Source organism: Gymnoscopelus braueri, assembly GCF_963280865.1.
Source record: "Gymnoscopelus braueri genome assembly, chromosome: 4".
NCBI classification, from domain to species: domain Eukaryota; kingdom Metazoa; phylum Chordata; class Actinopteri; order Myctophiformes; family Myctophidae; genus Gymnoscopelus; species Gymnoscopelus braueri.
Window position 1 is genome coordinate 12152134 of NC_137605.1, and position 24696 is coordinate 12176829.

At 40.5% G+C, this 24696-nt stretch overlaps 1 protein-coding gene across 1 annotated transcript in view; it reads right to left on the minus strand.

The window, feature by feature from the left end:
* Positions 1 to 24170: 24170 nt before the first annotated feature.
* The window catches only part of LOC308083431 (uromodulin-like), a 4031-nt gene continuing 3505 nt past the window's right edge, over positions 24171 to 24696 (minus strand). The window contains exons 6-8 of the mRNA XM_080425746.1: positions 24636 to 24696; positions 24461 to 24536; positions 24171 to 24340 (exon numbers count right to left, since the gene is read on the minus strand). The exon at positions 24636 to 24696 is cut by the window's right edge and continues 99 nt beyond it. Of these exons, the coding sequence (XP_080281872.1) occupies positions 24321 to 24340; positions 24461 to 24536; positions 24636 to 24696 (157 nt within the window). The 3' untranslated portion in view covers positions 24171 to 24320. The remainder of the gene's footprint in view (positions 24341 to 24460; positions 24537 to 24635) is intronic.

Sequence of the window (24696 nt, forward strand, 5' to 3'; positions counted from 1 at the left end):
GGCCACGCCCCTGCTGTCCAGGCTCTGAGGTAAAGTCTCCCAGACTGTACTGTATCTACACACACTCATTACCAGGTGTGGGTGTGATCATCCATGACAAGTGTCATACAAACAGCAATGCACAGATTGTTCATGTATTGCAGGGCCTGAACATCCTTGTAGCCATGCCATATGTCTTGATGCAACATTACGGAAAACATTAACATAATGAAATGAAAGTCTCCTCAATCAAAGGACAATATCAGTCACCAGAACCAGGGACGTGTGTTTTCAGTTATATGATATAATATGATATGATATGATATGATATGATATGATATGATATGATATGATATGATGTATTGGACAGGTAGAGAGGAGGGTTAGTGGGTATATCGTTAGAAGGATGCTGAGGTTAGAACTGTCAGGCAGGAGGCCTAGATAGAGGAAGACCAAAGAGGAGATTTATGGATGTAGTGAAAGAGGACATGAAGTTAGTTGGTGTGAGAGAAGAGGAGGCAGAGGACGGGGTGAGATGGAGGTAGACGATTAGCTGTGGTTACCCCTGAAGGGAACAGCTGAAAGAAAAAGGGAAAAAAATATATTATACAGTATTATGAAACCTCTTAAAGGTTTAATGACATTCACTTTTACACCACATTCAAAGTCTTTGTCCTGGTCCTTCCAAAGTGTACAAAAAGTTTTAAGTGAAAATACCATTCCAGTGATCCATGGCAGGTGTTTTTCTCTCACATTTCTAAAGCCTTTTCAACTGCAATGAAAAAATAAATCTTTGCCTGCGGGTGTCGCTGGTGAGGGATTTTGCCTGTCAATCATCGCCGCTGCTCCGCCCCCCCCAAAGGAAAGGATAGGGGAGGGGAGGGGCGAGGAGGAGAGTGGGCAGGATTAATCGACTGTGACCTCACTGTCGAAGGGCCAAGCTCAGATTACTTTTCAGCCTAATTATTCAGAAAACCCCAGACCACAGAAAATCCACTGAATGTTCTAAGTTCATTTTTTTTGGGTGTAATTGAGGTCATAAAACCCCAAATAAAACATTGAAAATAAAAAAAGTGAAAATGAATGTCATGATACCTTTAAGAATCACTGAACAAGATTTAAAAAAAAAACACTGACCAATATACCCGTGCTGCTTATGGTGCATAGCTGTGGGAAGTAGGGGTGCTGAGGGGGCTGCAGCACCCCCTAAAAATGTCTGTATGAAAAATATATATATATTTTTAAATGATAATGTGCCTGTTGTTGTTGGTCGTTATTTGGGGGGGATTTAGTGCAATATGTGTTCTGGAACCGAATTAACCAAATGAAAGTAACAAAAACCCACCAAAAAACGCAAAAAACGCACACGCTAGGCACGCATGCAGCACCCGAAACTTAAAACGTCTTCCCACGGCCCTGTTATGGTGTGTGTGTGTGTGTGTGTGTGTGTGTGTGTGTGTGTGTGTGTGTGTGTGTGTGTGTGTGTGTGTGTGTGTGTGTGTGTGTGTGTGTGTGTGTGTGTGTGTTTAATCTCACAACTCAATCAGAGAGCTGGTCCCCTTTGGAACCCACAACTTTTTTATGAGCCCCACGGCCACAGGAGTGGGCCAATTCTCTCCCAACTTGCTACAAAAATCGCTCATGCAAAAGTATATAATCTCATATTTATTTTCCACCTTCACATGTGTCTCCTTTTCTAATAATCATAAAGTGTTACATATTTCAGCTCGCAATTTACTTCCGGATGGTTCGTTTTTCAACAGCCAATCATCATCATCTGCGACAAAAAGTGAGCACCCGGAGCGAGCGAGCACCTCCTTGACGCTGGCACCTTCTTTGACGTTGCCTCATCCGTGAAACGGGCAAGAAACAAGCGCTGCCGTGGTCTATGCAAACGATCCCAAAAGCGCGCCCAAATAAGCCCAAAATCGCTTACACAAAAGGCAGACCTGGCAACGCAGGCTACGCCAATCATGTGAGAGAGATCTACAAGCTATGGGGCAGAGACGCTATGTGCCATACACCATATCTTAGCAACAACGAAAGCGCTGACTCTCATTGGTCGTGTCATGTTGAGGCCAGTTTCCAGACAGCAGCATCGCAGAGAGCTTGCTGCCACCATCACAGTCAGACGCAGCAACGACAGGGCTCTGTGATAGTTGTGCGAGCTGAGCTGGACAGCACAATCACCGTCATTTCTCTAATAAATCACCCTGTCATTCATATTGTCGTACTTGGGTTGTATTTTTAGCCAGAATAGAAACATACATCTACAGGTGCAATGAAGGTTTGGGCAGGGGCACTCATTCAGTGTCATTTTGACTATGCATGCACATCATGGTATAGAGACACACGGGGACTACAAATTTCACGCCCACTTTTGAGACAGGGCCGCTACTCGAGGTCCGTTAGAACGATGAACTGCAGCTGCCAATGCATTCCCTATGAGAGGATATGAGAATTAGCCTACTTTTAAAATATTCCTACATTAACTGGAGACGATATTGATTTAAATAAAAATATGTTTCCAAATGTATGGAGTGTCTTTGTCAACATATCTTCTTGTTTTCTTAATAGTTGATGTGTTTCACATTTAATTTGCCACTTTAACGAGTTACCCATAATGTTAACACAGCAGAGGGTAGACGGCAGACAGACAAGTTGTCGCATTTCAGTGACATCACTGTCTTTACGAGCGCCGAGCGCCGACCAGTGGCGTACCCACTGTAGAGGCAGGAGAGGCGGTCGCCTGCCCAACAAAAAAAAACGAAAATGTGTCATTGCGTGCGTAATGTCCTCAAAGTCACGCATCCAACAAGCTTTGAACTGAGCAGATTGGACCTTCTGTTCCAGAGATAATGACCAAAACCTATTGAAAACGGCCACTTTCGCCAGTTTTCTGGGTATTGAAAACCTCAAGGGATGCGTCCGTGACGTATATACCATGCAACCACTTAAACTCTGGATCTCCGATGCTAGCGGTTTTGACATACTGATGGAGTATATTATAGTATATTGTGGGTAGTATATCGAGATGAAAGATATGGGACATTAAAAAGGACAAATTAAACAAATGGGACAGATTATTAGAACACAAAAAAAATCGCTACAGCCTCAGTAGTTAACCAGTGAAATGACGGTATTTTACAATGCCTCTCATAGAGATTGCATTGAGAGCTGCAGTTCATCGTTCTAACGGACCCCGAGTGTCAAAAGTGGGCGTGGATTTGTAGGCCTTCCGCTTCCGGCCATGTGTCTCTATATTGGTATCCCTATGATTCTAAAAACTAAATTGCAGACCTCCCAAAACAAACTAGTTAGGTTGATCCACAAGCTCCAACCCAGAACTCATCTCCTCTCATCTCATTTTAGTAGCCTTGGTTTGCTTAGAGTGAAACAGAGAGTGTCGTTCATGAAAATGTGCATGGTTCACAGGATTGTAATAATCATAATCAATTTTTGTTCCATGCAAAGTCAAAAGCAGTATTGGAAAGGCCTCTTTTTTGTATTCTGCAGCTATTACATTAGTCATTTAGCAGACGCTTTTATCCAAAGCGACTTACAATAAGTGTATTCAACATAGGTAGGGAACGAAAACTACTAATCACCAGAAGTCTTTAGTGCATTTTCTGCAAAAACAAGCAACCAAGAGTATACCTAGCGCTAAGGTAAAAGTGCAATATATCAGCTACCTATTTCCTTAAACAGATGAGACAAAATAGCTAAATCAAATGAGCATTCATGAGCTAAAACAAATAAGTGTATCGACTAAACAAGATCCAATAAACAATACAACAATAGAATACAAGCGTTCGTACAACTAGTTAACAACAAGTAGGTCAGACAGTAGGTAGTGTTTCCTGAAGAGGTGGGTTTTCAGCCTGCGGCGAAATATGGGCAGTGACTCTGCTGTCCTAACATCAGTGGGAAGTTCATTCCACCACTGGGCCAGAACAGAAAAGAGTCGTGACCGTGTGGATCGGCCAGAAGGACCCTTGAGTGACGAGGCAATCAGTCGCCCCGAGGTGGCAGACCGAAGTGGTCGGGCAGGGGTGTAGGCATCGACCATAGCCCGGAGGTAAGAAGGAGCTGTTCCTTTCACTGCCCTATAGGCTAGCACCAGGGTTTTGAACTGGATGCGAGCCGCTACGGGGAGCCAGTGTAGAGAACGGAGAAGGATGGTTGTGTGGGAGAACTTGGGGCGGTTGAACACCAGACGAGCCGCAGCTTTCTGAACAAGCTCCAGAGGTCTGATGGCAGATGCCGGAGCACCAGCAAGGAGGGAGTTGCAGTAGTCCAGGCGGGAGATGACAAGAGCCTGGATGAGCCTGGATGAGCTATCACATGGAATGGGTTGCCTACAGAGTTTTTTAAATACCACATGGTGCTGATTCTACTTATTTGACCGCAATGGAAATAAGCCTTTTTGGCTTTCTTGTGCCACCCCTTTGACTATAAATGTGCATGTTTTTGTTAGTACATATGCTTGATGTCAATAAATAAAATAAATAAATAAATAAAAACAACTGGTACACATCCTCCTGGTTTCTCTCTACACCACTGTTTCTCAACCAGTGGCTCAGCACCCAGAAGCGGCCAAGGAACTTAATATGTTGGGTCCTGACTTCTTGGTCAACACCAAATGTGGGTCGAGTTGAAACCTGAATCACTGATCAAGAAAGACTGAAAGACCACTGACCAATGTACCCTGCAGATCAGTGTGCTGCCGCTTATGGTGTGTGTAAGTTTGTCTGTCTGTGTATGTGCATGCGTGCGAGCATAAGTGCTCGCACGAGGATCGCACGGATCCTCGTTTTCGAGGATGCCATGATGATGCTGGATGATGTGGGTCAAGAAATCACCTGTACAAGATTTACACTCTATAATGTACAGTATTTACATGATCTTTACTTGCATGTAAAAAAAAAAAAAAGATTCTTAAAAATACTTGTCAGCTCTGGCAGAGTATGAAAGATGAGGGTGAAAACAACGCCATCCACGCTGTCACAGTTGGTAATAAAAATAAATCAGCAGTGTTGGAGCACAACCAGACCTCAAACATGCAGGGCAACAGGTACTCCAGGAGATGTTTATGACACACTAATCTAGGTTATGCAATTAAATATTTTCTTCTTTGTAGTTTAACCCATTTAGACCATGGAAAGCATCTGTGTCATTTTTAGATTTCTTTGGCTATTCCAAAATAGCAGATCTACAAGCTCATAGCCTGGCACCGAGTGCCGTGCTACGAGCTTGTAGATCTGCTATTTTTTTTTTTATCGTGAAAATGTGTGCAAATCTTTGAATATATATATTTAAAGCGATTTAACTTAAATTGAACATAGATACATTGTTTAGTTTTTTTAACTGTTAGGATCTAGAAGACAAAGAAAATTTGAGTTACAAATCGCTTTAAAAATATATATATATTCAAAGATTTGCACAAATATATATATATTTCTTTAATTAGCAGATCTACCAGCTCATAGCTTGTATATCTGCTATTTTTGAATAGCCAAAGTATAAAATAATGGTTAAAATCTAATATGACAGATGCTTTTCCCGGTCTTAATGGGTTAAGAATGCAGTCATCGATGGTGAGACAATTATGACTTGCACTGATGTTCAAAGGAAGAATGTACGGCTGGCAAAGCACATCAATTAGCCAAAACCACATGGTCACCGCAGTTCGAGGATTACACAAGAAAGTCCTGAGACTTATTTCCGTTGAGGTCCTCTTACAATTAACAGTCAATACGTTAAAATACATTACAGTACAAAACATGTAACTAACGTCACACTACAAAGACACAAGTAACATACACAGTACAGCCACAGTACTCATTACACGTTACGCAACAATACAAAAACATTAGTAACATACACAGTACATACATACAAACAATACAAGAACACAAGTAACATACACAGTACACATATACAAACAAGTGCTACCTTATCTTTCCTAGTCTAAAGACCCTCTATAGGGGAACCTTTTCTAATAGACATGATTTAGTTTTCTGCTTAAAAGTCCTCAGATTGTTTGTCAGTTTTTCAACTTTTTTTTTTTTTGTCATTTCAAACATCACAGGACTAATGAAACAAACACCCTCTGACTTTTTAGCAACTATACAGAGTTCATAAACCATGTCAACTCCTCAATAACAGCACCCCTATTTAAATGGGAATTTAATCACATCTACTCTGACTTTTATGTGCAGTTTTTTAAGTCGTTTGATTCAATAATTAGATTTTACATTTATTGTATCAGATATGCCCCCTTCTTTATGACCCCATACTTAGAGAGGACTCCTTGATGCAACATTCCATTTCAGAAAATATTAACGTAATGAAATAACTAGTAAAAAAAATGGAGGATCAATCATCAGAATCAGGGACCTTTTCTATTCTATTCTATTCTATTCTATTCTATTCTATTCTATTCTAGCTATCTATTGAATCAAGCAACTTAAAAACTGTTTTTTTTGGCGTGCGAGCGCACACGCTAGGCACGCATGCAGCACCCGAAACTTAAAACGTCTTCCCACGGCCCTGTTATGGTGTGTGTGTGTGTGTGTATGTGTGTGTATGTGTGTGTGTGTGTGTGTGTGTGTGTGTGTGTGTGTGTGTGTGTGTGTGTGTGTGTGTGTGTGTGTGTGTGTGTGTGTGTGTGTGTGTGTGTGTGTGTGTGTGTGTGTGTTTGCATGCGTTGTGTGTGTGTGTGTGTGTGTGTGTGTGTGTGTGTGTGTGTGTGTGTGTGTGTGTGTGTGTGTGTGTGTGTGTGTGTGTGTGTGTGTGTGTGTGTGTCTGTGTGTGTGTTGTAAACCCAGCAAGACTAGCAGGATTTATACAACAACAACTTTAAGTTGAACCAGTTTACAAGGACTGTAACTAGTAGTACAGTTATTGGCAAATGTAGTTGTTTTTCTTGCCATTCAACCTCTACCAGTGCTATTATTATTACATTTCTTCCTCATGCCTTCAATATTTGTTCCCATCAAAGAACACTGGGTGTGACTCATTTATCGGTGCCAAATAACTTCTCTTTTGCACTCGTTATAACAGCATTGTGGTGTGGGTGACGGCTGATGTAAGCAGCCACTGGCCTGATTCCAAAATAACTGGTTTGACTGCACACCTGATGTGCATCAATCTAATCTAGTGGCAGGATTTTTTATTAGTTGCACAACACGATGAGTCTAAATTCAATATGCAGTTACATCTTTCACAAGAAAGAGGTAAGTAAAAAAAGGAGTTGTGCAGCTGAGGTGAGAAACCCTGGAAGGGCTTATAGGAGGTCCTAACCTTTTGTTTACATTTCATAACATATTTTTATTAACACACAGAATTCAAAGTTAAAAAGTAAAGACAAATCAGGCAACCCCACAACCAGTTATCATTTAGAGATGAAAGGACAACAGCTATAACAAAACAGCTAGTACTAGTTACAGTTCTTTTCAAAGTTTTGTAACAATCTAAACCTTTAACTAATTGTTATATATAATCAGCATGAGAAAAGAAAATGGAAAGATAATTCAGTGTTTAATCAATGACTAGTTATATTTGGCTGTGATGCAGCTCAGCTGCGTGGGGTCTAGATTGGTGGGTTAGCCAGCTTGCTTGCTCATGAGCAATACTGTAACACTGTGATTTATCACACAATACAATTTAACAAGTTCTTTATCAGATCAGTTACAAACAAATATAGCTGCTTTAACTACCAGCTTGTCTTCATGTAATTGCTGAGACTAACTCTTTGAAAAGAACTTGTATGGTGTTAAGAGAAGGCAGTCAAAATTGTGGCTACTGTAAATGAGCAGTGACCTCTCTCCATGGATGGCAAGGACATAAATTATATCCCACAAGCAATGTTGCAATTCAAAAGTATTCAACCAGCAAAACAACTTTGCAATGGTATACAGATGTTGCAATGGTATACAGATGTGCTGATACTATACACACACAACATTTAGCCAGTTAAGGCTGCACACTCCAACTGAACAATAACTTGTTTCGGTTTCGGAAGGGCTCTCCGGATAGAGGAAAGTTTGGCGAGGACGAAAGGGTTTTATACTGCCTCAGAACTCCTCAGAGTTCTGAATACTAGACCCCTCCCACTTAGTGTTTCTTGTCATCAATATCCAACATGCTGGCGTACAATTTGTCTCTGAGATTTTGCTATTTCTGGTGACAAAGTGTGTGCTACAGTATCTCTATCCATGAATTAATAGCCACAAATGTGTTTGTTAGAATATATATATATGTTTAACGACACAGACAAGACGAGTGCTACAGTAGACTTTATGACTGGTGCCCGGTGTGGAAGACATGTACAAGGAGGAGCATTGAGGGACGGGATGCAGTATTGATTTCCCTAGCATGTGGGGTGGTGTCGGCTTGTGACAGACAGCATGTACAGGGGCTCAATACAAAACACAAAGCAAAAATAAATTAAATATTTTTTAAACGCACAGAGAGGGATTATCCGCAGCCAACGTTTTTCTTTTCAAAAACAGTCCATGGTACTTTGCTGACTGAAATAAAACAATATAAACCACGAGCGCATCGAGTGAGGTGCGAGAACTACTGAACAAAGTGCTGACAGCCACTGCCAAAGTACTGAATGACGTCATTTTGTTCTTATTGCCTACCCTGTTGGAGTATGTTACAGGCTTTAAAAATGAGAGAGCAGACTGAAGTTATGTTAATTTCGGGCCGTGCTGTGAGCTTGTACATCTGCTATTTTTGAGAACCATTGTTCTACACCACTGTTCTAAATCCTAAGAGTTTTAAAAAAAACGTATGTTGCTATATTTACAGTATATAGCTAAAATCTAAAATGACACAGATGCTTTCCCGGTTTTAATGGGTTAACACAATAAGTAAAAAGAGACTAAAAGCAAGCTTTAATAAGTTCCTTTTCTAAAATATAATGTGAAAATGGGTAAATTATTTTAATATTTTACCAATAGGAAATCTTAAGGCTATTATTTTCTCTGTTATACGTGATCATATCAGCTTTCATTTAAGCTTCTTAACACAAGAAGAAGTGCTTTACCATCATTATTGGCATGGTGGTGATCCGGTCAGCAACAAGGCACTTGTGACATCCACACCACAAATATACCCAAATTGTAATCGGACAATAAGGGGCCTCGAAACTATACAGACCCAAAAGTTATTCCACTTCCACAAATAAGAGGGGCGACAAATGCTTCAAATATCAGTGTTCATTATGGTTTATTGATTACAAAGCATAGAGCTTGAATTCAAGTACAAAGAAAATGTGATGGTTGAACCTTGAAGATGCTGATTTCACCATATCATTGTGCATTTTATTTCATACGAAATATATTTGTTTTGTTTATTGATTAGAAACATAAGATAAATGGCATATGTTGGAGTTTATTTAAAGATGCCCACTGGTTCACACTGTTGGTGAAGGAATAACAGTAAGCACACAGTTAAGCAAATAGGAGTCGACACAAATCTTCCCAATTTCATCCCTCATTCTTTATTAATTAATAAATTAATTAACATCACCACACACCCCATACCCCACTCCCACCCAACCTTCTCTTTCATTTCTTGTTGAGGCTGTAGAATGAAACATACTTGTTTTGAATGAGGAAGTGCCGCATGAGGTCATCAGGGTTGGAGGAGTGAGTGGCGTAGCAGTCGTCCAGAGCGACCACAAACCTTGCGCGGCCACAGACCAAAACGCAGGTTGTGCGCGGCCACAGTTTTTTGCAGCCAGCGGATTCTAAAAAACGGGAGTGTCGCGCCTGTCACTCACTTTCAGGACCCTCCCCGACCCCGTAGCCCGCACTGCCTGCTGCCTTGAGCACCATGTTGCTTCCTGAGTCTTGAGACAGTCCGCCTTCGACTCACCCGATTGGACAGAGGGAGAAAATCAGCGCCTGCCTCCAGCAGTTTTATGCTTAGTCGCGAAGAGCAGATAAACGCAAGGTCTGCGCGACTAGCGGAAAAATCTGCTCTTTCGTGAATCAACGCATTTGCATTGACAATGCATTGGCAGATTCTGCAAACAGCGGCCAGCCAACTCTTGGATGACCATCCAAAACACACTCTGTACTCTGGATGACATTTTTATGCAATGTAATTTAGTGCAGTGAGAATGGCTTACTAACCTGTATACCTGTAAATTAACTGTGTTCTCACTGTAACTAGTTTACTTACTGAAGGTTTGGACTGATAGCCATATCTAGGCTGGTCTCTGTGTCCAGAGGATAGACACAGGAGAAGGGGAAACTCACATGAGTTGAGACATTATATGCAGAGTAGATAAATAAACTGTTGGAGTAGATAGCATGGGTGTTGTTGGTCTGAAAGACAGAGACTGAATGGTCAGTCCAGTGAATCATCTAGCCTGCTGGACACTAAGTACCAGGATCCACCACATAATGCTGTGTGTGTCTGAGTTATTGAGACAGCCAGAGTATAAAATGTGCTGTGCGCTTAGTTAAGTTGCTGAATTATTTGTTCTCTGTTCATTTGCTGCCTTGTTCGCCTGCTCGAGTTCCTGTTTTTGAAGAGTATTTCTGAATTTGACTTCTGCCCTTTGAGGTGTTTCTTAGTTTTTCTTCAGTAAAGAGTTTTCAGTTTTACAACTTGTGACAGTGTCATGCCTGAAATTAACCACTGGGTGCCGCTATAGAACAGATTATATAATTTCCTCACAAATGCAAGAGGCAGACAAACTACTTAGTCCTGTAGCAGAGGCCCTCAGATTTTGAGATACCCCCACCCGAGTTAGAACAAAACACAACCATGTTTTTTCTTATCTTTAGGGTCTCCCATTAATGAAATGGATTGTTGTGAAATTTTATTTTTGGGCAAAATTTGTTTTTTGGGCTATTCTTTAGAACTACCCCAATCTCTGAAAAAGGCACATCCGAATAGGGCAAAGGTGACCAAAAATGCTATAACTTGAGAATGCTCACTCTTATCTTCATTAAATTTGCTGAGGTATGGACCAGGTGTCTACCCTACATCACCAAAGAGTCAGAATGTAATTTACCCAAAGAAATACTGAAATATAGTCCTTTAAACATACCTTTAGTTTAGGCGGAAATTGTACTTTTGTAGTGAGGACTCCTCTACTTTCCCTCATTTAGAAAAAAAAACATATATTAATGTCAAATAAGCTGTTACTGCATAACCTAAGATGCTATTAAACAATAACCAGTGGTTGTGTGGAGAGATCTAGTACAGTTTTATTGCAAATGAGACTTCTTTAGACATACCCCTTCTCTGAAACAGTCAAATTAAGTCACTCTGAATGGAACATAGGTGACTGTAAGCCGAAGTTGATGATGGTCGTCATATTTTGGTAAAGAAAGTCCAGGTGGATGTACACTCAGGATGTGAGTAACCTAATAAGGTGTCCTAATAAAGTGTATCTACATTTAAGGTGTATGATACAAGGCATAAATATAATTCTGAGTTTTATTGAAACATGAAAATCAGTATCTCCTACCTAAATCACAGTTTGATGTTGTCTTGACATGACAAAATAATGTAATAATAATAATAATAATTACATTTATCAGACAAATCTCAACATTCCTTATGTCATTTCAGAAAACAACAAACAGGAGAATGAAATGGAAAACTGTGTGTGTGTGTGTGTGTGTGTGTGTGTGTGTGTGTGTGTGTGTGTGTGTGTGTGTGTGTGTGTGTGTGTGTGTGTGTGTGTGTGTGTGTGTGTGTGTGTCTGTGTGTGTGTGTGTGTGTGTGTGTGTGTGTGTGTGTGTGTGTGTGTGTGTGTGTAATAGAATGTCAAATATCAGGCTCTTCAGACACATCTGGTGACACATTTTGACATTCTGCACAGCAGGTGCAGAACTCCGTACAGGGAAGGCCAACAGAGAGGCACTGGCACTTTCCACTCACTGTACAATTTTTATCTTTGCAGTACAAATGAGTAATGTCTCTCACCTCTTTAGGTGCGGACGGTTTCTTAAATAGGACTGCTTCAATGGCTCCATCTCTGACAATCCATCCCTTGTCGATAGGACTCCACAACGTGGGTTTATGGATGTGACTGTGGCACCATATCGCTGTCTGGTACATTGCTCTCCGTACATGTTGTTCAAATGCATCCTCTGTTGGTGGAAGATTTGCAGAGGCTGCATCTGTTGTTGATGCAATTATGAACCTCAGTTCATCCAAGTTGGTGCACATTCGACCATTTTCATTTTTCTTTTTGCCGTAAAGTCGAAGTGCATACTCTCTTGCTACTGGCAAGGACTTTTCTAAGCATGCAGAAAATCCAAAATGGGCCAGATCTTTGAGCTCGCTGAGATGGCTCTTAAGTTTGTTGAAGGCTGTACTTTTTCCTATCCTGTACAAACTGCTGGTGGTGTCACAGCCAGTGAGTGCATGACAGGCTGGTAGACAGCTGGACAGGTCTTTTCCAATTTTCTCGGATATGGTATTGATGGGAACATATCTCTCCTTCATTCCATGGCCTGCATGCATGAAAACTGTAGATGAGCCAAACATTCCTTTGCTTGCATAATAAATGAGCAGTACTTCCACATCTGTATCATCACACCGCACAATGATGCGAGGATATGACTGCGCAAGATGTATGGCATGTAACACCATTCTTGTGTCTGCCTCCTCTTGATCACTGTACAAAGATGTCAAACTGCTCACTCCTGCTTTGCATATGCTCTTCACCTCCTCACCTTTGTCAAATCCACCTGCCAAGATGATGGTGTCATCAGAGTTTAGTCTCTGTGGGCCTGCAGTGATGATGTAGTTGCTCACAAATAAGCACAGTGCAGTCTTGTTTCCACTACTCCTCAGGTACTTCCTGTAGTTTGGAACATTTGTGTTGCCAGTGATGACATGTGTAGGTCTTCCATCAGTTGCACCTCTCCTTTTCCTCTCCAGGTCTTTGATTGACAGTGGGTTGTCATACCTGTCAAATACCATGACCACACATTTCATTTATTTTTCTCTATTCAAAAGGTACAAGATCTTCTTCAGGATGCATTCTGCTAGATCACTGAATGTCTGAAATGCAGATTCATGGAGACTTTGAAGCATAGCCATGCCATCAATGATATATGCCGATTTATCTGTGCTGTCAGGCAGCTCCTGCACCACTTCTACCACAGACTCCAGTTTCTTTGCAAGGTCTGCTTTAGTGGTCTTTCTCATCCCTCCATCATCATAGAAGAGAGATGGTGGGACAGCAGCCAGTTCATGAGACATAACATTCTCCAATGACACGTCTCTTTGTTTAGAAACAGCCAGGAGTCTCCTGAAGAGCACATCTGAATCCATGTGAAGTGTTTTTGTTTTACTGTTTCCAATGCTTGCTTTCATATCTGCGAATGTTGCAGATTTCTGTCTTTTCTCTGGGTCCCAGAAACTTTTTGCTGTTTCACTCTTTAGGCGCTCATCAATGAAAGCTGCATTTCGTGTTTCCCCATCTTCCAGAAAGCTTGAGAGATCTTTTGCCACCTTTTGTGATGCTACTTGTCCACTTGCAATGTTGATTAGCTCATCAGGAACTGTATCCAAATCAAATGGGTTCTGCCTGTCTTTTACATACTCCATAATCTGTACAATCTCCCTCTCATCCCTGTCCATGTGGGCTGCTCCGTGCTCTTTGTGGGATTTTGGTACATGTGCCACCGCATCGCACAATCCATCCATGGCATCAACGTATTCACTGGTGACATGCCTTGTGATGAGCCATCTGGTCAGAGCTCCCTTTCTTAGAGTGAAGCCGATAATGCCTCCTTGACTCTTTCCTTCTTTATTGATCGTTTGTTCAAGTGCTTGATCTGTGGCCACGCAGTTGAACTTTCTCTCCTGTGTGTGTCGCACAACAAACCCTCCTTCTTTCATGAATTTGTAGGAATCTGGTTGGCTTTTTTCAAGGGCTTTCATTTCAGCTATGTACACTGGCATGTACTTGGAGTAGTTTGTCCTGCCAGCAGCCCGGAACCATGGTATTGCTTCAGACATGCAGTTGAGATGAAGTTCAAAGTTAGCTTCACGCTCTGAACGTAGCATTCTAAGTAAGAGATCAGCCCCTTCGATGAAATGTAGCCAGTACTTGAAAGTTGCTGATTGTTGAACTCCACTCTCTGAAAACTGCTCTATTTTTCTCCTCTGATCAGGAAGGTCGGTCTCCAATTCTTTTAAGAACCGCATGGCAGAGGCCTGATCATTGCCATGAAAGGCATGCTGTACATCTCGCAGAAGGTGTTCTTGTCCATCAGTCATTAGACTTTGGCCTTGCTTGTCAAGCCAGGATGCCATCGCTATCCAGTAGAGCCTAAACAGAGCCTCAGATACAAGCTTAATGCACCTAACACCTCTTGCAAGTTGTTTCCCCTGAAGCATTTGTCGAGCTGTTGCCTCAGCATACACACCAGACTCGGTTATAATGTCAAAGAGACCTCCGTCAGCAAAAACCTTTCCAATGCTTGCCAGAAAGGCCATGGTGATGTGCATGCCTCCCATTCTCATTGTAACCTTCCCATCTAAAGCCTCAGGTTTACTCCATATAATCTGTTGTGCTTTGCTATAGATAGCAAGATCAGCAGTTACAAGAATGTGGCTCTGTCCCAGTTCTTCAGCAAGCTTTGTGAGCTGCAAGAGGGATGTGTAGATGGTGGATAGGTCTGACGGTGAAGCTCTTATGAAGGGCATATATTGTACTGTGGTTAATGGGATGTCTGACATGGATATGTAGGCATTGAAAGCAGACCATCCTGGGATTCTCTGTTCTCTTTCTTTCATGATACGGCTCACCTTCCAAAGTAAGTCTTGGTCCTCTGCTGCTTGAGCTTTTGTGTGGTCTGATTTGAGGACTTGTGGTAGAACTGCTGGAGGTTCAGGTCGCCTTCGTGGCATGATGTACCTGAAATTAGACGGAAAGCGTCTTAGCACCATGACTCATATGAAATGAAATAACAAAGATAATGAAAAATTATAATTACATTCATCAAAATAAATGTTCCTTTAATATAATTATCTTTTTCATGTGTCAGTAAATAGATAATATTTTCAACATATTTACCTATGAACTTCTTCAATGTCCAAATCACAGGTGTTTAGAGCTGTGAGAGATCTTTCTGGAACTCTCTGGATGGGGTTGTGTACTGTAGTAACATCACCTCTTCTGTACACAACAATTGCCATGGCATGTGTTGTATTCTTTCCATCCAGTGTCTGCTCATTCTGGTCAAAGTTGTCAATGGCAGCATCAATTATCCCATGTTCTGTGGTTCTTGTCAGTCCATTTGGGATGTAAACACCTTTGCATCTCTCTAATTGATCTGCTGCTACAGATGTTAGAAACTGGAGCACTTCAGTGTAAGAGACACAATGACCCATTGTGTGTAGGCTGTTGATAAGGGCCTTGCTGCCAAACTCATGATGGATCATGATGCCCAGTCCTAGTGTGATGGGTGTACGGCTGCTGCAGCACTTTGCAATTATATCATGGCAAAAGGTTATTACACTTATGTTATCCTTTGTTGCTGGGTCATTATTACACATCTGCACTTTTTTAAATGCATGAGAACTAACACACCAGTTCACAAAATCATATACTGTAAAATGTCTGGTACATATTTACTGCACTGGAGAAGGGACATCTTATCACTGCTTATGTAGAATTGAGGCTCATGCTCAACCTTTTCCATGGCTTTCCTTAAAATACCTGCAGCCTGGTGTATAATTTGTGTATCCGTTAGAGACTCTCTTCTCTGTGGAGGCATTGTCTCCCTATCTTCTGTTATATGTTCTCTGAGGAGAGCAGCTTCTTGCATTGCTTGACCAACAGTAATGCCACCAGAACAGACTAAATCAGATTTTCCAGGACGTTCAATGAAAGCCAGCTTCTCCCCATAATGTTGGATCAACTTTATTTTGAGTCTCCAAGCTGGATAATTTGCAGGTTCTTCAGCAGTACTTACTTTTCCTACATAGCTCTGAGTTAGAGCGCTTAGTGTTGTGACAGTCATATTCTTTGAAAACACTGTTATACTTAATTCTTCAGTCAATGACATGAAAGCTTTTTCATGTGCATTTAATGTTTTTTCTGACAGAAGTTTGTTTCTGGCTGCTCTGATATTATTTTCAGAAATATAGTGTCCCAGGCAGCTTCTGTGATACTTTGCATCATAAGCAAATAAATCTTCATGCGTCAGCATACGAAGATGAATTTTGTCATCAAACCTCTCTGAGGCTGCATCGAGGACCTTTGACCTTGTACTTTCACCTGTACCAGTACTTATAGGGGTAAGGCCTTCTTTCTTTGTGGCTTTCTGGCTGCAAATGAAACACTGGCTGCGGATGTCAAATCCTGGTTCTCTGGTCAGTCTTTTGCTTTGACATTGATCCCTGGCTGGTTCTTGCTCACTGCCACTGGCAGTAGGCATATAGTTGCTTGAACTTGAATAATTGGCCCTACATGACCTGTGATATGAAACTTTAAACTTGAAGGACAGTATGTCGTCTGAGTGGGGGGATAGTCTCTTATGGACTTCATCACCCCGTCCCTGGGCAACCTTCAATATGGTTTTGAGTCCTTCCAAGGTTGCATTCTTGACATGTGGATTATTTTTATCTCCTTGTAGAGGTTTTTCACATATTAAGCACAATGTTTTGTCCAGTGTCTGTGAATGTGGCTTGCTTGCTGTTCCTGTTGGCTCCATTTTTACAGTGAACTCTATGAAATATGGAACAGTTAATTAGAGTTGCCTATTTTTTTTACATTTAATTTTGATACTATTCTTGGTAACATGAAATGAAAACATCAAATTTAAGCTCTTCAAAAAGATCTGTTACTGTTATGCATGTAACGCTAACTTCTATCATTGCTTCAGATAGCTGATTGGTGATATAAAAGTAATACAACACAACATATTCTACAATCTAAATGTATCAAATTAAGGAATACCATAGTATTACATTTGTGTAGGCATTTGTGTTACCTGTTATCGGTCATTTGATTGGTGGTTTCTTTACTTTATGGCACAGTGCACATTTCTCCCCCTGGAAAGCCATGTGAGAGTTTTTGGATAGAATTGTGAAGCCACAGTCCTTCCCCTGCTCTCATTGGTTGAACTTAATTGACTTCAATTTACTGCTTAAAGAAACAGTAATCACAGTATTGCATTTGTGTAATGCTTCTCTGTATTGAGGCCTGCAATTCTAAACAAAATGAATTCATCTATGCACCTTTGGTTTGGATGTGTATATAAAAAAGTTCTTACTACTGAAATCATGAATTCATATTTCCATGAATTAATGACATGGCTGACATGACATTAATGACATGACATGGCTTCATGTTGCCCCTGCCACACACAGCAATCATGTGTGAGTGTGATTGAATATGGTGCTGTACTTACATAATTGCCTCAACATTGCCCCAAAATCACAACAATAGATATTCAGGGAGGGTTAAACAATGCCAACTGAGAAGGAATTTGACTTTTAATTTGATTTTGACTTTTATTTGGTATATATAAAGGATAAAAAGTAAAGTGTTATTCCAACATTTTGTTTTATTTCCAGAGAAGGAGTATATATCTAAAGAAGTCTAATTTGCAATAACACTATACTAGATCTCTCCACACAACCACTGGTAATTGTTTAATAGCATCTTAGGCTATGCAGTAACAGCTTATTTGACATAAATATATGTTTTTTTTCTAAATGAGGGAAAGTAGAAGAGTCCACACTACAAAAGTACCATTTCCGCCTAAACTAAAAGTATGTTTAAAGGACTATATTTCAGTATTTCTTTAGGTAAATTACATTCTGACTATTTGGTGATGTAGGGTAGACACCTGGTTCATACCTCAGCAAATTTGATGAAGATAAGAGAAATTGAGGTAGTTCTAAAGACTAGCCAAAAAAACAAATTTTGCCCAAAAATAAAATTTCACAACAATCCATTTCATTAATGGGAGACCCTAAAGATAAGAAAAAACATGGTTGTGTTTTGTTCTAACTCGGGTGGGGGTATCTCACTAACTAAGGCCTTTTTTGAGGGCTTGCTACAGGACTAACTGTAACAGTGAAGTTATGTACCAAAAAGAGTACAAACATTTATAATGGATCAAAATCATGTACAAAGGAGAGTACAAACATTTATAATGGATCAAAGCTATGTACAAAAGAGAGTACAAACATTTATAATGGATCAAAGTTATCTACAAAAGAGAGTACAAACATTTATAATGGATCAAAGTTATCTACAAAAGAGAGTACAAACATTTATAATGGATCAAATTTTGCAATGCTCTGCATTATGTGCAGCAGACAGTGTTGAACATCTAGGCTAATAAAGCAATTATACAAATAGCTTCAAATTAGCAAATAGTTTCACACACACACACACACACACACACACACACACGCACACGCACACGCAGACACACACACACACACACACACACACACACACACACACACACACACACACACACACACACACACACACACACACACACACACACACACACACACACACACACTGAATGATGTCATTTTGTTCTTATTGCCTATCCTGTTAGCTCAGTTGGAGTATGTTACAGGCTTTAGAAATGAGAGAGCAGACTGAAGTAATGTTAATTTTGTGCTGCGCTGTGAGCTTGTACATCTGCTATTTTTGAGAACCATTGTTCTACACCACTGTAAATATAGCAACATAAACTTATGTTGCTATATTTACAGTATATAGCTAAAATCTAAAATGACACAGATGCTTTCCCGGTTTTAATGGGTTAACACAATAAGTAAAAAGAGACAAAATGCAAGCTTTAACAAGAGTTCCTTTTCTAAAATCTAATGTGAAAATGGGTGAAGTATTTTAATATTTTACCAATAGGAAATCTTAAGGCTATATTTTCTCTGTTATACATGATCATATCAGCTTTCATTTAAGCTTCTTTATACAAGAAGGTGTCCTTTACCATCATTATTGGCATGGTGGTGATCCGGTCAGCTACAAGGCACTTGTGACATCCATATCACAAATATACCCAAATTGTAATCGGACACACACACACACATACACACACGCACACGCACACGCACACGCACACACAGACACACACACACACACACACACACACACGCACGCACGCACGCACGCACGCACGCACGCACGCACGCACACACACACATTTTTTTATCACATTTCCTTTGTTTTCTTTGTTATGATATTTGTCAGGCATATTATGATCGTATATGGATTTGAACAGGTGTCTTCCACTGATACAAAAGCCACACAAATCCCAAGATTAAAAAAATAATAATAATAACACAGCCTATAATGTACTGTATTTCACAACTGTCTGTAGTGTTAACATACAGTAAAAACATGTTGCCTAATGTATCTAAATGTTAACCACAGCACATAAAGCTATATTTTGGGGTAAACTGGAAAGCCAGTAGAAGCTGATATTCAGGACCCCCTGTTGAAGACCCCTGGGTTACAGAGTTGGAGACATCACAGCTAGTTTGTTGGAGATCACAGCTAGTTTGTTGGTGCATTTCTACATAGCAATTACATTCACACATTCACACATTCACACACCGACAGCGGAGGAAACCATGCAAGGCACCAACCTGCTCATCGGGAGCAATGGACCCTTTGCTAAACCCAAAGCGATTGTCCAATACTAACTTAGCAACCGTTGCTAGGCTGGCATATGGTCCGTCACATGTCATAGCAAGCTCACAATGTTATTTCGCCCGCACACACACAATCATTTGTTGGTCAGTTGGAGGGTGCATTTTTCACCCCTTTTCCCAATTCCCTAGCTGAAATCTGCACTTAAACTGCAATGCTGTTGTTGAACACATATACTGAGGGACAGCGAGTGCATTTTCCGGCAGCGGCTGCTGCCGCGGAGCTGCCGCGGAGCTGCCGGCGGCGCCAGCTTTGGGAGTGTGCTGCGTTTGTGTAACGCAGTCCCCACCAATATTATTTACGATTCTGTGCCTATCGGTACATAACTCGGACGGCGCTTAGTCGACTAGCAGACCATCGGCCGGTCGTCGCGGGCGCGACTCCTTGGCCTCAAGGTCTGCTGAGTCGGCGCGCGCCTCCGTCATGGTCCAAAACTATACTTTATCGGCGGAAAAAAGAAGTTGACTGCCGCTCCTCCACCGGCAGTTCCGCTGCTGCCGCTCCTCCACCGGCAGTTCCGCGGCAGTTCCGCTGCTCCGCCGGCAGCTGCCGCTCCACCGCCGGCAGTCACTGCCGGCAGCAGCCGCTCCTCCACCGGCAGTTCCGCGGCAGCAGCCGCTGCCGGAAAATGCACTCGCTCCTTCTGCATATACTAGCAAAAGTAACGATACGAAGTGGATACAAGCGCCAAATTTTGCATGAGGCTTCTGTAGGACCTACTGATGGATTCTAGCCTTGGGATCCAAACTTTATTTTGAAAATTATCCATACAATTATCCATATCAATATCCATAAAAAAAAAACAGGCCGATTCACTTTTTGGCCTGAAAATATTCAAAGATTTGCACACATTTTCACTTTATTTTTTCTTCCAAAAAATAGCAGATCTGCAAGCTCATAGCGTGACACTCGTGCCACGCTATGAGCTTGTATATCTCTATTTTTTTGAATGGCCAAAGAAATCAAAAAATTACACAGATGTGTTCCCGGATTGTCTCTAATACCCAGAGACAGTATCTGGTTTACTAACCAGATGAGATCATAACTGACCCTACCTTGTTGAACCTATAGTATAGTGTCTGCAACATCTTTGTTTAACCCATTAAGACCAAATGTCTTCTAAATCCTAGCAGTTTTCTGAGAAACCTATGTAGCTATATCTATCAGTGGTGGTCAAGGACCCCCAACATGTATTTGGCCGCCAACCCCCATCTCAAAATATTTGGTTCCAGGGACCTCCCAGAAGCAAATATTTGAGTTAAAACATTTCGCTTTGCACAAATTCAATACTTTGCCTACTCAAAAATAGCAGATCTACAAGCTTGTAGCGCGGCACAAAGTGACGCGCTATGAGCTTGTACACTGTATGTCTGCTATTTTTGAATAGTATAAAAGTAGTAGTAGTATAAAAGTATAAAATAATGCTTTTTAGCTCAAATCTAAAATGACATCGATGTTTTCCCAGGTTTTAATGGGTTAACTTGAATAAAGATAAGCTCTGGGTACTTTGAGTCATTTCTTTAGATCATGTTAAAGCCACAATCTGGGATTTATTTGTATTAATAAAATGTTATTTCATCAGTCTATGGCAAAGTACAGTATGTTATAGCACATCTGCAATGATTGGAGGTGGCCTCCCTACTCTTCCATTGAGAAATGTCAACCCTGGTGTCGGGTATGGACACCAACTGGACTGGTTGACAATTTCAACAAGTTATTTGAAGAAGACAGCGCGCCTGATTGGATTGAACACTAGATGTGGCACCATCTTTATTGTAGTTCAGACACCGTTGCACCATCTTTATTGTAGTTCAGACATCACTGCAATTACCTCTCACGGTCGGTAGCGGCATAAAACCTGCATATTGTAGCTTTATTTAAATGTCTGCCTTTACCCAGCTTTCACTGATGGTATCAGAGAGGCTAGTGTTTCCCTCCGACAAGCCAAACACTTGAGCTCATTAAGAGTTTGTTTAGTCCAAACCTGTGTTAAACCTCTGTCAGTCCATTTATTATCAGCTTTAAAAAACAAAGGAAAAGGTAATTTGAACAATTTAGATGAACTGTCCTGTTGAGCACATTATGTACGTATGTCTTGTACCTGGTAAACACATTGAGCCCTGTAAAGCTGACAGAGGTGGTGTCATTTGAGTGATTGGACTCTTCTAATCATGATTTATTTATTTATTAGGAACGTTGGGCTGATCTCGTAAATGTGGCCCTTGAGCCCTAACTCTTTTTTCTTACACAGTGCCAACTTCCTCGTTGTTCTCTATTGCTTGGTACACATTTATTGACTATTAAAACACATTTGCGATGAATGTGTTTCAGACACAATGGAGAATGTCCTTTGCAAACGTCCCTTACCAGAATAATCTCCCTGTAATGCAATTCAAATACTGTATTCAAACAGAACCTGGTGTCTGAGACTGTGAACATGTGAAGTGATGATAAACAGTCCATATAACAGGGAGAGATAAGCTAATTCTGACTGAAAACTCTCACACAGTAAAATCCTGTGTTAATTTAACACCTGTCTACTGGCTGTGGTATCCATGACGACAGGAGTTGCACTGTGGCTCTGGAACAATGTAAGGATAATTCCTTTAACAGGTCTGTTCATGAAAGTCCTTGCAGTCTTGTTTCCAATGAGGGCCTGTGAGCAATTAGGGGTTAAGAGTCTTGCTCAGTGACATATTTCATTTCATCAACACAATTGCTGACTTGGCCTGGCCTGGCCTGGCCTGGAATCGTACCTGGGGCAACAGGGCCTCTGACTCCCTAGGCGGGCTCACTAACCACTCAGCTATGGCCTTACTAACCACTAGACACTCATTTATGTAATGTTTTTCTTGTTGCTTTTTAAACATTAAAACACCATAAATGAATCTCTCTTTCTCTCCGTGTGTAGCTAAAGCACACCCCCTCTCTGTGTGGCCTTGTCACCCAGCTGAGTGTGTCTGAGTTAATGAGACAGCCAGAGTATTTAAGGTGTTCTCAGTTGTGTAGCAACTGGATTATTATTGTTCTCTGTTCACTTGCTGCCCAGTGAGCCATAGTCGAATATTAGACGTCCGTTTTTTTTGTAGACCTAAATTAGCTGGTCTAGATTCGTTCTATAATTTAGACCGAATTTAAACCACTATTCCATAAATATTGATTAAAAAACTGTAACTGTAAGTTGCATAACTGATGGAGTTCCTGTTTAGCCTGAGTATTTCAGAGCTTGACGTTCTGCAGTAAAGAGTTTTCAGTTTTCCAACTTATTTTAAGATTTTTTTTCCCCCTGCATTTTGGGTCCTATCTTTCATGCCTGAGTGTGACTTTGTCATGCCTGTAAGTAACCACTGGGTGCCGCTATATAACCAATTATAGCATTTCCTCACAAATGCAAGAGGCAGTTAAACTACAGTAACAGCAAAGTTATGTACAAGGGATTGTAAATTCATTTTTAATGATACAAAGTTATGTACAAAAGAGAGTACAGACATTTATAATGAAACAAAGTTATGTACACAAGTGTTTATAATGGACACATTTATAATGGATAAAGGTTTGCAATGCTCAGCATTATGTGCAGCAGACTTTGTTAAACATGTAGGCTAACAAAATAAAGCAAATATATACAAATAGGTTCAAATGGGCATTAAAGCACACACACACACACACACACACACACACACACACACACACACACACACACACACACACACACACACACACACACACACACACACACACACACACACACACACACACACACACACACACACAGAGAGACAGCAGCCACAACAACAAAAACAACACAACTTAATGTAAAAGCAAGCTGGCAATAGTAATAATCTATACAAAGACTAAATCAAAGATGACATCACCCTTGGTCCACAGACACCAGTGAAAGTACTCTGAAAAACTCCTAAACCAACAAGACCAGAAGGATTGTGATATTTCATTGGTTGATCAAGAAAAAGGTGAGTGGTATTTGATTGGCTAATGTTAACTAATTTGTGGTATTGTACTATATATTATGGCCCAATCATTAGATGTTCATCCTACTGAGAAACATATGTTGTGTATTATAATTGTGTGTATTGCAAGTAATCTACTGGTGTGTGCACACAGGGAGGATTCATGTATAGTTGATGTTAAAATAGAAGTGCTTGTCAGGATCACCTAGTTTTTTTTCTCATTATTGAGTAAAATTAGTTATGACACACACTTGATGTCAAGAAGGATATGAAAAACTTGAAATGATCAGTGTATTTTCTTACAAAACTCAACATAAGTTATTTTTTAAAGCACTTTTATAAACATTGCTACATATGTATATATTTTATTTTGTATGAATATACTTCATCATTGATCATTCACATATATCTATATTTACTTGAACCTTGAAGAAGCAGACACAGATTCGCCATTTAATGCTCAAATCACCATTTATTTGTTACCATTATTATTGATTTGCAGTATTTGTTTATTTTTTCAGAAGAGAGAAGCACAAAAATTGTTAATGATTAGTTAGATTAGATTAATCATAGCATAGCATATTTATGAAACCTACGCACCAAATAAAAATCATACAATTATACGATTAGAAAATGGAATATATTGGACTCAGTTAAAGATGTCCACTGGTTCACTCCACTAGCTTGTCCCCTGAAGATCCAAAGCAAAGACAAAAACAAATGTAATATGCTTTAACATTGAGTTGTCAGTACTTCAGATCCTTGTATTCCATAAAATACAGTTTTTCTTATTGTTGTTTTTAATACTCACAGGTGATTGGTCCAATGGTGATGGGTTTGAAGGGTACAGATGTGGAAACGGAGCGACGACGCCTCCCTGAGCAAACCTGTGAATGGTGAAGGAATAGCAGTAAGCACACAGTTTGCTACTGACTTAACTGTCTAGTGTGAAACAGCAGAGTGTGGAAAGAAAGTGTGAAACTTACAGGAGAACATGAGGAGGCTCTGTGGTCACACAGGTGGAGGCTGCAGTGAAGGTAGATATCT